Consider the following 13038-nt stretch of genomic DNA (forward strand, 5'->3'; position numbering starts at 1 on the left):
AGCCTACAGGACAGGGTAGAACGGCCCCAGTGAGTTCGGTCACGTTACGGGAGTGGAAAGTCCCGTCTTTCTCTTCAAACTGTGGATCTTGCAAGCCCACACATGACCACTCCGCCCGAGGGGCGTCCCATCCCTTAGCTCCCCTCTGGGATGTCACCTTCTAGGAGCAGGCCATCCTGTACTACTTTCTAGAAGTATTATTCTCTTCAGCATCTTTTGTTTCCCATTGCGGTCTCATGGGTTTTTAACCATTTGTTTCTTTCTTGTTTTCCTTTCTCCTCTGTTAGTTCCCCATGGACAGGGCTCCTTTTTTTTTTTGTAGGATCCATATACCCCAGGACTAGTACCATAGGCTGTGGCCCCAGCTGCATGCTTAACCAGCCCAACTTTATTAAGTAAATGACTCTTGCATCACCACGAGGCTGAGGCCTGGAGTGCCATCCCTTCCCCCCAGAGCTCCTCTGCTTTGGGGTTCTTTGGATCGGGCTGTAGAAACTTCCCTCCCACTGCCGGACTTTCGACTGAAGCATTCCTTTTCAGGGCGGAAACGGGCTCTGTACACTTCATAGTGCACTCTTCCAGGCTGGAGTGACGTCATGACTGCCGCGCCATCCCTAAGCCCGGCCCGGGTCCCTGGTCCCTCGCCTTCTTCCCTCCCCTCGGGTCTCCTCCACCACCTCCTCCTCCCCGCCCGGGCGCCGATGACGTCACGCCCCAGAGTGGCGTCACGTGCCCCGCCGGGGGCGGGCCCATGAGGGCGGTGCTTCCGGTCGGCGGCTCTCGGCGGCTGAAGCGGCCCGACGGCCGAGGCGCGGGGATGGCGGGCGCCGGCAGCGAGGCCCGCTTCGCGGGGCTGTCGCTGGTGCAGCTCAACGAGCTGCTGGAGGACGAGGGGCAGCTGGCGGACATGGTCCAGAAGATGGAGGAGGTGAGCCGGGCGGGCGGCCGCGGGGCCGGGAGGGCGCTCGGCGCGCCGGGGGCCGCGGCCCCGACTTCTGAGGAGCTTGCCGAGGCGGGAGTGAGGGGCTGGAGACGCGGCGGTGGCGCCCAGGGGACCGAAGCCGGGCTCTCGGCCGCTTGGGGAGCTGCCTAGGGGGGTCCTCAAGCGAGGCCGACGGGCTGAAGCCCCGGGCGGAATCTGGGGGCGGGGTCTGGGGGCGTACCGGGTGCCGCCTGGGGCCCTCGAGGGAATGGAGGGCCCCGAGGTGAGCTTGAGCTTGGGAGGGGAGGAGGCGACGGTGGCCGAGTCAGAGCGAACGGAGGGTGCCTGGGTGGGACTTGGGGGGGGGCAGGCTGGATGCGAACCTTCGGAGTGCTTGGGGCCCCGGCGCAGGCTTGTCGGGGGCCGCGGGGCGGAGGCGGGTGTCAGAGTTAGGCAGGGTGGCCACCAACCTCCAGTTGGGTGGCAAGCGCCAAAGTTCAGAAGTTGTAAAGGGTCTGCCTTACGTGGGGAATGGGCGTCTGAGGGTTTCTTCCGATGGACCGAAGGGGGACAGAAGAAACCTCTGTGGTGGGAAGGGGCGCTGGTGGCTCAGCGGGTAAGGCGCTTGGCTGCTAGCCGAAAGGTAGGTGGTTGGACCTCACCAGCTGCCGGGCTGGAGGAGGAGGAGGAGGAGGGAGTGGCAGTCTGTTCCCATAAAAAAGGACAGCCTTGGAAACGGTGGGGCAGTTCCACTCCGGTCTCTAAGGTCGCTTTGAGTGGGATCGAATTACCGGCGGTTTTTGTTTTTTGATTTGTGTTTTGAATTGGGGGTGGAAGTAGAAGATCTGGGTGCTAGAGTACCACTGGCATTGCTCCACGCTGTCTTAGACCCGCAGGAGGTTTCTGGGCGAAGGTACAGTGGAGACTGGGGCTGCCTGCTGCCTCCATCCCCTTTGAAAGTTGAGCCAGGTGCCTCACCTGGTTCCAGTTATCTCACTCAGTCCCCAGCCATGGAGTTGGCTCTGCAGTGAATCCAACATATTCTGCCCGCCTGCCTGCCTGCCTCCCTCCCTCTTTTACCCTCCTTCCTTCCCTGCCGCAAAGCATTTAGACTGTTCGCTGGAAGTCCAATCTGTGGGTCTGGGCCTCCTAACCCAGGGGGACCCAGCCGTCGTCCACCACTCCTGCGCCTTTGTCTCCCCAGCTTGAGCCTTCCCACGCCTACGGTGCCAAGGCTCTCACCCAGAAGCCCGTGTGGGACTTTTGGCTTTCTTTCCGAAAGAGGGATTGTTCAGGACCGAGCCAGCCCCCTTGCAGAGGGGCTTGTCTGGAGGTTGCACATTCAAAACCACTGGAAAGCCCTCAACAGATCTTTGTCCCCAGCCACAGAGAGGCCACTGTAGTAAGATACTATCAGTTTTTCCATTAATACCCCCCTTGTATTCACTGGCTTTGTAACTTGGCACAAGGAACTATGCTGGGAGGCCCAGTTCACCCTGTGTATGGGCGCTGCATGGCACTTTCTAGTTTGGAAAAGGAGAAGTGACAAAATCCATCTTTCCTGACAGAATGAATGGGAGTTTCATGTCGCCAAAGAAAGAAAACCTCTGCTTACTTTGTCTGCTTTTCAGTCACCAGGGAAACCTCTTGCTGATTGTCAGCGGGGCAGCTTTCTGGTGTAATGAGAAAATGATAGGTGTGTTTTCCCAATGGGTAACAGTTCCTACAAGTTCTTTTGCCCAGCGTGGTTCCTCTCGCACAGTGAAAATAGTATTGTAGCTGTACTGGTGGAGTGTCAGTAGAAATGTGGTCTTTCAGTGGAAAGACGATTGAGGTTAGTTTCTGCTGACTTTGAGGCTGGTGGGGACAGTTTCCTTATCGAAACCCTAAACCAAACCAGTTCCTGGTGGCAGTGGATTCTAACTCCCTGGGGCCCTGCAGGACAGAGTAGAACAGGTCCATCCGGTGTCTGAGGCTGTAATCTTGATGGGAGCAGATAGCCGCATCTTTTTCCTGCGGTGTGGCTGTTGGGGGTCAAATTGAGGGTCTTTCGAGTAGCAGTCAAGTACTTAACCAGCGGTGTCACCAGGGCCCTGAGAGCCTTGAAGTTAGAGTTTACAGGAAAGATACAGCCTGGTAGGGTCTTCTGTTTGTTTTTTATGCTTTTGTTTGCTTTTTGTGTAAAGGTGACCTTCATTCCCGAGTACCTTCCGTACCTCCCTGGATTACTAGACCACATACTTGCAGTTCAGCTACTCAGCAGTAGTTTGTTCCTCTGACTGCAGGGCTCTTAGAAAGGGGAAACTTCTCATGAAAGCCAAATGACCCTACCAGGGTCACATGCTGCAAATCCTCTTGCCCTGGGCGTGGCGTTCCTAGAGAAATGGGTGTAACCTTTGGCTGGGTAGCCTCACTCACCTGGTAACTTCGTGGCTTGCGTTATTTCTGGGTGACAGTGCAGCACAGCAGCACCTGCTTTGGGGGCTGCCAGCTCTTGCCCAGATGGAACACTGATGGTGTGGCCTTCAGGAGCAGCGAGGCCCTGGCCACTTGCCAGTCATATGACTGCAGGCAAGTCACTTCGCCTCTCTGAGCCTGTGCTGGGGAAGGACCACGGCACAGGTGCCTCTCAGAGCGTGAACAGGAGTGAGGGAGAACAGCATGTGCAGTACTGAACGTAGCACACAGGATCACTCAACATTCTACGTCACGCCAGGACTCCTGAGTGAATGTCTGTCATGAACCTAAAGAAAAGAAAAATCACCTTTCTGTGGCCAAAATTCAGGAGCCCTGGTGGTGCACTGGTTAAGCACTTGGCTGTGACAAGAAAGGACAATGGTTTGGATCCACTGGCTGCTGTGGGGGAGAAAAAACTAAAACCAGACTGGTTGCCGGTGCGCCGTTCTGACTCGGCAACCCTCTAAGACAAGGGAGAAAGAACTGCCCCTGTACGTTTCTGGGATCGAATCCTTCACGCAGTCGAGGGCCTCATTTTCCTCCCAAAGGGCAGCCGTTGGTCTCAAACGACTGGCCTTTTAGTTACAGAAGGATGTGGCAATCTGCCCCTGGGCAAACGTATGGCTCCGGGACCCCGTGGAACAGTTCTACCCTGTCCGACAGCGTCACTATGAGTTGGGATCATGTGTTTGGTGTTGGTTTGTGGCCAAAATGATGATGTATCCCACAGGGTCTGAAACGAGGCAGTCGGTGGAACCTGCCGTGGATAACACAGAAGCTCTTAAACCTTAGGCTTCTGTTTCTGCTTTTTTTTTTTTTAATTGGCAGAAGAAAGTGCTTTAAATTGTAGGGTAAGCATCTCCCTGCCCGAGGGGATGTTTAGTGGTGAGTGGAAAGTGTGGCGAGGTTTTGCAGGCATTCGCAGTTGGAGGTGAACACAGCTGTAGCCTGTTCCTCACTCACGGGTGTAATTGTGGTGTGAGTTTAATTGTGGTGTGAGAGTCGGAGTTCTAGGGGCCTCACTGCAGCCCTTACTCTCCAGGCTGGGGCCTGTGCTTCCCTTTTCCTGTTGGGCAGCGCCCTCACGGTAGTGACCCTCTGCGCTCCCTGTCGGCTGTGGGCCAGCTGCATGAGTACAGACCTTTCATTTGGATGGAAAGTTACTTTTACACCGCCCTGGAACACACCCTGCTCCTTGCAGGGACTCCTGTGGACTCGCAGTGAGGACCCTGGGCTGAGGGGAGTTGGCCACTGATGCAGGCCTAACGGGTCACTCATCCAAGGGTGCTTTCTGGGTAATGCTGATTGATTGGAGCTAATGAGGCTGCCCGAAGATTGAAATTCGGGATCTTTGTTGCTGGGGCAGCCCGACGTGCCCACATGTGAAAAATGGGAAGCAGGGTCTGAAAGACTGGTTTGTGGGAGGTCGGGAGCCCTGGTCTGGCAGACAGTGTTTCTCTAAGGCGTGTTCTGTGTGATTTGTGTGTGGGGCTGCAAAGCCAGGACCTGATCATAATGGCTAATTGACATGTACCAGTCTTTCTTGGGGTCCTGCAAGCCCCCAGGACTCCCACAGCGTCTCAGAGGTTGAGTTGGCTGACCACCACAGGAGTTGGCTTCTGCAGGCGATGCAGTCAGTATGGTGCCTGTAAAGGGCTCCTCTTTGTGCTTAATTCTCCTCTCCCGCCGGCCCAATACTTTCACCTCTTCCGGAAAGCACCTCCTGCATCCAGGAACCTTTTCCAAAAGACAGCTTTCTTTTGTGAAAAGGAGAGCTCAGGATCTTGGGGCAAGACCCTAACAGAGTCGATTGATCTTGTTTGTTGTTTAAATGCTGTGCTTCTATGTCCTCCTCTGTAAAGTAGGGAAATTCCACTGTCTTTTTTTTTTAACCTGTGAATTAGGTGAAGGTTCCCAGGGTCTTTTAATTCCAGTTTTCCATGAACTTTGTGCTTCCTTGGTGCATACCGAGCAAACCCCAAAACCCACTGCCATCGAGTCCATTTCCACTCACAGTGACTTTAGGATTTCCAAGGTTGTAAAACTTTTTAAACAGTTTTGTTGGCATATAATCTAGATAGTATACAATTCAAAAGTTCAATCCTTCATTCATAGCAAGGAGAATTGTACAATCATTACCATATCAGTTTAAGAGAACATCCCCCTCCTCCCCAGGTTGTAAACCTTTACCGGAGCCCGCAGCCTCCCCTTCCTCCCGAAACGGACCCCTCTGACTTCTCCACCTGTCCGCTGGTGGACGTTTGCTTGAGTTGTTGGAGCTTTTGTGAAGAGTGCTGCTCCGAGCCTTCGCAGCCAAGTTTCCATGTCAACACGATGTCTTCTACTCTCTGGGGGGTCTACCCAGGAGGAGGGAGGATGATTGGCCCCTCCCGGGTTTCCATAGTGGCTGCACCCTTTCCCACCAGCAGCGTACGAATCCTCCAGTTCTCCCACATCCTCGGCAACTCAGGATCTTCCGCGCTGCTGCTGCTGCTGCTTCTTCCTGAAAGACCGCCTTCTCTTAGCAGCAGGGTGACCCCTGGGAAGGGTCCCCTCACCCCTTGGAAACGGAGGCGATAGTAACAGTCACCAACTCCCTGGGTCAGCTGGGAGGATGAAATAGGCCAAGTGCATACGGTGCTTGCTTCGGGTCAGTAGTTACTCTTCCCATTACTGCCCACCACTCGGTGCCGTGGTCTGGCTGCCCCGATGGAAGCCCTTTGTTGGCTCACAGTGCGACCAGGCGCTGACCGTGGGTAAGGTACCTGGGCAGGCCAGAGATACACTGATGTGCAGTGCCTGAGAGGGACAGACGTGAGAGTTACTAATCACAGTAAGACCCACTCCAGGGAGGGTTGGGGGTGGTGGTTAGGTGCCAGGGAGTAGTTGCTGATGCATTGTGGCCCTATCCCATGTGCGCATCCTGAAAACACTGCCCGGCCCCACCCTCACAGCCCTTGCCCCCTCGTTGTCAGTGCCTCTCCTTGAGGATCGCCCACCCTCTATCACGCGGGGCGGGGTAGCTGAATCAGAAGGAGCACTGCTGAGCTGGGGCTCCCCTCCCCCCACTCCTGGCCTGCAAGGGGCCACTGTCTTGAATTAGGTAATTTATTTCTTTAAGTAGGATTTTTGGCCAAAAAAGAAAGAAAAATAAACCCCCCTCACTGGAGATCAAGAGGCAGTGATTGCAGGAGCAAATAGCAGGAGGGCAGATGGGGTGTATACAGATACACCTGGAGCCCTGGGCATGTGGTGGGCTACTCGGGGTTCCTCACCACAGAGTTGGGGGGTCAAACCCACCAACTGCTCCATGGGAGAAAGATGAGACCATCTGCTCCCTAAAGAGTTGCAGCCCCTCAGGAACCCCCAGGTCCAGTTCTTGTCTGTTCTGTAGGGTTGCTATGTGTTGGAATCAAGTTCATGGCACTGAGATTGAGTTTTAATTTGATGAGGCATGACAAGAGCTCCGGCCAGCACCAGCACAGGGCAGCTCTGCCCAGTATCAGCTGGGTGGTCAGAGACTTGGGGACGGGGCATTTCAGGGCACATCTAGAACTGGGTGGCTGAGGGCCCTGGTGTCCTTTGGGAAGGGTGACTGAGCAGCAGAGTGGGCTGCACTGGTGAGAGAGAGGCCGGAAGCCCAGGTTGGAGGCTTAACTGTTGCGCAGGTAGGAGGAAGGAGGGTGTGAGCAGGAGTGGGAGAGGCTCGCCACCCCCACCACCTTGCTCTTTGAGGAACCTGGGCAGCTTCCCTTCCCAGTTGGTCTCCCTACCTCCCCAGACAGACGATGGTCCTTCAGCCTCCTCGGTGGCCCCCTCTTAGAAAGCCACTGCAGCGCCTCCATGCAGCCTGGGCCCTCGGGCTGTGTTGGCGCAGTGTGCCCTGCACGCTGCCTGGCATACAGCAGTTACCCGCTTAGTGCTGTTGGGAGTAGGCAGAGCATGGGCTTCTGGTGGCAGTCAGGAAGCGACACCTAGAAGGGAGCTGAGTAGGGTGGGAGAGGGTGTCACGGGGCATGGTTGACACAAGGTTCGGTTCGGGGGCCCTCTTGGAGATACAGATGTGAGAGCCAGGCTCCTCCAGGGGCTGGTAGAAGTCTAGGAGGATGTAGAAGTTGGAAAGGCCCCTCCCTAAGAGTAGGGAGACAGAAAGAGGGGCCCTGGGAGGACCCAGAAGAACAAATCCATTGGCCTTGTTTTCTGTTGACACTGAAATGGGGCTCTCATTCCCCAGACGGTGACTGTCGGGACAACTGAAAGGGGAACCTGGAAGTCTGCCCACTGACCTGTTTGGACTCCTGCGTCAGGTGCCAGTCTGCATGCCACCCCTTGTACAGCAGTGCCAGCAGCGTTGCTTAGTTGGCTGACTTTTGGGTATTTGTAGCTGAGCGTTGCTATGGGGACACAGGCTGTGGACCCGCCTGTCAGAACTTGCTCCTACTAGTGGGGGCCTGCAGGTTCCCTGGGCCAGCTGCCTGGGGTCTCAGGACCCATCATTATTCCTTATTCCTTTGGTAAAGGCACCAGCGTCTCTTGGATCGGTCTTCTGAGGGAGGGGTCCAAGGGGAGAGAGCTGGGGTCGTCAACGACTTTCAAGACCTAGTCAGGGAAAGCTAGCATGCCCACGAACTTTTTTTTTTTTTAAATGTTTTGGGGACTCTTACATCTCTTATCACAATCCATACATTCCTCCAGTGCCCACAAGCTTTTTGAAAACCCCTTCCTACTTCTAGTGTTGTCACAGTTGTTGTTTCTTTTAGATCAAACCCTTAAGCCCTTTCTTTATCTACTGAGCACCGTGGTATCCAGGTCCTAGCCACAGTCTAGTTAGCGGGGTGCAGGGCAGAGTGAGAAATAGTCACCCGGTAGCCACTGTGTTGAGATCAGTGTAGTCATGAGCCAGCCCTCCTAGCCACCCATCCCGCACTGCGTTGGAGACTGTGAACCCTCCCATCCATAGTCTCCTGTCTGTAAGCTTTGCAGGTGTGCCAAGTTCCCTGTATCCACGTGACGGAGACCCGCCCTGTGGAGAGAAACATGTGCAGCAAGCCTTTGAAGAGTTGTGGAGGGAAGTCACAGGGCAGCTCTCAGGGGTGATGACTCATGAGCTCTGATGCAGGAAGGGTGGGTTGCTCAGGTGGGGGAAGGGGGGGAAGGGAGACAGACTGGGACAGGTCTGTGAAAATAAAGGCACCGAGCACGGAAGTGTCACAGGCATGCCAGAGTGCGGGCCAGATGTCTCAGGCACCACGATACAGAGCTTGGACTTGACCCTGTGGCCAGTGGGGGAGGATTACAGCTTATCAGGTACCCAGTGGGAGGATGGGTTTGAAGAGGAAGCAACTAGGAAGCAGGAGATGGTTCCAAGGCTTTTATAATCCAGTTGGAAGATGATTGACAAAGGTGGCCAGGCTTCAGGACCCAGAGGACCCAGCGCGGAGTCTGTCCGGAGGGCTAGGGACCTCACTTGGCCCAGGGTCGAGTTTTGAAGGATGAAGAGGCAAACCAGTAGAGCCAGGTAATGAAAGAGGAAGCAAAGGCTGAGGGAAGTCACCCAGTAAATATAGTGGTTGGGGACAGGGAGTTGTTCAGAAGTTAGGGGCAAGCATGTACGCTTCCTCCATGCCAGTTTCCCCAGCGCTGTAGTCATTCCAGCTACTGAGTTGTTAGGTCAAGTGGGAAGAAAGGTGGTCACCGCGCCCAATGGTTTCTGAGAAGAGTAAACTGTGCCTGGCGGCCAGTGAGGTGCCCCGCGGCCAACTCATTCCAGGCTGTTTCCCTTGATGTGCCTTGGAGCCCTGATTCCGCAGGGTGGAATGGCTTCCTGCTTTGTTTCTTTCCCCTGAGTTGCAGTCTAGGTCCCAGAAACACTCCCTCACGCAGGACTTTTGGCAGGAAATCGCATGGGGCCAGGCCTCAGCGACTCTGGCAGATGCCCGTGTAGGGGATCAATGTGCCATCTGCTCCCCTAGCCCACGAGGTGTGGGGGAGTGCTGTCTCGAGCCTAGACTGTAGCTTGCTCATCCAGGAAAAGCCACCGGGTTCCAAGTGTTCCTGTTGGAGAAGGCAGGAACACCACCCTGTTTCCAACTGAGCACATCTTTAAAAGGAACCTTTTAAAGTAGTGTTGGTTTATAGAAAATACCAAAAGCTATAAAGAGAAAAAAAGCAATCAGTCACATCCCATGCTTCCTCCCAGAAAGAAACACTAGTCATAGAATAGGAGGTTTCTTCCCAAGAATTCTCTCCCCATTAGGATTCTAAAGTGCCCTGGTGTCAATCAATAACTAAATTAGACACTGGACTGCTAATTCGGGGTGTAACTGATATAGTAGAACAATCTATAGTAACGGATTCTCCTTTGACTAATCTCTTTACCTGTGGACTGGGAAAGAAAAAAAAAATAGCACTTTCTTGTTCATACCAAAGTGAGCGACTTCAGCCGCGTGAGAGTCAGTTTCACCCAGGAAGCTGGATTCTCCAGTCCGGTTTGGAAAGGTTCTAATGTGGTGCCTTTCCCAAGTAAATGCAAAATTCCCCAAACATGTGACTTTATGAAACAGAAGTCCAGGTTCCACCTTTGCACCTGTGTAAAAAAAGATCAGCCTGGAAAATTCTCGTACATGCACTTCTTGTAAATTGTGGTTAAAAGGAAACTGAAAAGGCGGGTGGGGGTGGACCTAACTTTGTCAAACAGATGAACATGCTAGTGGTTGGTCTTTGCTCAGCAACCACTCTTGGCTGACTAGGCTTGTAGAAAAATTGAACTTTAGAAATGCTGTCTCCCATAGATGGCTAGGTTTCTATCTATCTATCTATCTATCTATCTATCTATCTATATTGTTGATGTAGATTTTAGTTTGGCAGAAGTTGGTACAGACCTCCTTTCACCAAACTGAGGGTTCCAGTCATTCACAGCCCCGTCGATCATAGTAACTGGTCCCACCTCCATCCTCTCTCCCACCAGGTTCTCAGTGTGTGTGTCTGATGCCTTGACTTTACACTCAATGTGTTTGTTCCTGGATCTGTTTATTTCCTTTTTTCTATTACGATAATTATGACTTTTATTTGTTATGATGATTATATAATTTCATTAAACATTGTGGACACTTGATTAACCAGGAGAGTGAAAAGGGAAAGCATTTTTCTTGAGAAAACTGTGAGATTGGTGTTTTTGGAAACAGTTTATATAAGGTAGATTCACTAGGGGGCAAATGCTGGTGAATTAGGTATGGACTCTAGAAGGATATTATTCTCAGATTGCTTGACCAGTGCCTCAGTTCTCATTCTGTATAAAAGGAGGGGATTTATCTAAACGCATACACAGCCTCTGGCACCTTGAGACCGAAAGCTCTAGATAGATGGCGCTCAGCAGGCTGCCACTACTGACAGCTCAGATCAAGGTCACAACATAAGGTCCAGGGCAGCATGGGAGAAAAGGGAAGAACATAATTCAAAATCATCAAGAAGACCAGGTTTACCGCCCTTAGAGAAACTGGTGGTGGGAGCCCTTACACACCCTTCAAGCCTGGTCGGAACCGACCCTGTAGGTCAATGTTCAGCCAAACAGCAGGCTTTAGAAAGTACACAGTGATACCCCTGAGGGACATGCTTCTCAGAACAGCCAGCTACCTGGGACTAACAGGGCAGCATTTGTCCAAATAGGAAGTTCAGAAGGCACAAAGGGCAAATGGAAATGGGGAACCCAGGGAGGAGTGGGCAGAGTGCTGCTGGTACAGTGAAGGGGTTGCCTCAGTGTCACAAAGCACATAAGTCTGAATGGAAAACAAATTTGCTTGTGTAAATGTTCACCCAACCAATAATAAAAGTAAAGAAAACAAAAACAACCAAAGAGAAAAAAATTTGCAACTAGTTAGTGGGCCCATTCTCTAAGAGATGACCTTTTTACATTGAATTAAAAAAGTTGATGAATGTATACTTTTAAAATAAAAAGCATGTTTAAGGTGTGTGTCTATGTGTGTGTTTTCAGGTGATATACTGCTGCTGTTCAGTTGCCAGCGCTATTTGGCTCTGACTGGGAGGGGGGTGCGGGCCGGGAAACTTCCCATAGTCCCCAGGCCTCAGTGACTGAGGGTCTGATGCCGCAGATCTCCCAGGAGGGCCACCTGTGAGAAGTCATGCTTCCAGGAGGGAGGCGAGGCACTGAGACAGTTGAGAGGGGGACCATGGCATTGAGCATTAATTAGTCAGGGTAACCCATTCTGTCTTCTGAGCCACACACCTCCTCTCCTCCACCCTGACTGCTCAGTTATTAAAAGATACCAATGATACAAGTCAAGTGACATTTTTCTTTTCATTTATATGATATGATATGTGTGTTGTTAAATGCCTTTCAGTCGCTTCTGACTCAGTGACCCATGTAAAACAGAGCAAAACTTTGGTCCTACCCAATCCTCACAATTTTTCATATTTTCAGCCTGATGTGTCAGTCCATTTTGTCAAGGGCCTTCTTCCTTTTCACTGGCCTTCACCTTTACCAAGCACAGTGTCCTGCTGCAGCCACTGGTCTCTCCTGACAATGTGTCCAAAGGATTCGAGATAAACTTCCTCATCCTTGCCTCTAGAATAAGGTGACCAGATTTTAACACTGGTAAAGCGGGACACCAGCGGGACACCATTGATAAAACTCATATCCTGGCGAAATAGCCACATGGCAGCCGAAAACCGATACCCTAGCTTGTCGTGCATTCTTTCAAAAAAGCAGGATTTTTTAAAAATGCCGCGGGACACAGGAAAAATTGTTAAAAATTGGGACGTCTGGTCCCCTTACTCTAGGAGCATCCCTGTTTTAGTTCTTCCGGGCAGATTTGGTCTTTTGGCAGCCCCTGGTGCCTTCAGTCTTCTTCTCCAGCACCGCAGTGTAAACTCACTGACTTCCTTCTCTTCTCATTGTCCGACTTCGGCGTGCATATGAGGCAATGCAAGGACCATGACTTGGGCCAAGCATACCTCATTCTCAAAGTCACCTCTTTGCTTTTCAGCACTGTGCACCATCTTTATCCCATGCAACACACGGCTTGATCGCTGGACTGCTGCTTCCACGAGCAGAGGGAGCATCCAAACGCGATGAAACCCTTGGCAGCTGCACTCTTTTCTCCGCTTCGCAGGTGCTCCTTATCAGACTAGTTGTGAGGCTTTTTGTTCCTTTATATTGAGTTTTAATCCACACTGAAGACGGCAAACCTTGGTCTTCCTAAGCAAGGGCCTCAAGTCCTGACTTTCAGCACGCAAGCTTATGTACGTCATCCGCATAATGCACCTTGTCGATAGCTTTCTTCTCTCTGGAATTGTCCTCTATATAACCCGCTTCTCGAATTGTTTGCTCAGAGTGAATCAGTGTGGTGGGACGATGCAACCCTGACCCATGCCTCTCCCATATTTCACGAAAGTAGGAGCGTGCAAAGGGAGTCCTGGTGGCCCCTCGATTGAGCACTCTGCTGCGAACCAAAAGGTCAGTGAGGTGAACCTCCCAGCTGCTCCTCGCAACGATGATTGCTTCCTTATTGAGATGTTATCTAAATACTCTGTCCTGGAACTAAGGAGACAGCTCTTGTTTTTTCTTGGAATGCTAGGAAACCAATCTTCTAGAAGGACCAAACACCCTTGCCCTGTGTCACCCACCAGAGCCGGGCAGTTGT

The 13038-nt window shown here is 52.4% G+C and overlaps 1 protein-coding gene across 1 annotated transcript in view; it reads left to right on the top strand.

Annotated features, from left to right (window-relative positions):
* The first annotated feature begins 744 nt into the window (after positions 1 to 744).
* VPS37B (VPS37B subunit of ESCRT-I) overlaps positions 745 to 13038 on the top strand; it is a 28950-nt gene continuing 16656 nt past the window's right edge. Inside the window, exon 1 of the mRNA XM_075534833.1 lies at positions 745 to 928. Coding sequence (XP_075390948.1) covers positions 752 to 928 — 177 coding nt within the window. The 5' untranslated portion in view covers positions 745 to 751. The remainder of the gene's footprint in view (positions 929 to 13038) is intronic.

Source organism: Tenrec ecaudatus, chromosome 16, assembly GCF_050624435.1.
Source record: "Tenrec ecaudatus isolate mTenEca1 chromosome 16, mTenEca1.hap1, whole genome shotgun sequence".
Taxonomy (NCBI): domain Eukaryota; kingdom Metazoa; phylum Chordata; class Mammalia; order Afrosoricida; family Tenrecidae; genus Tenrec; species Tenrec ecaudatus.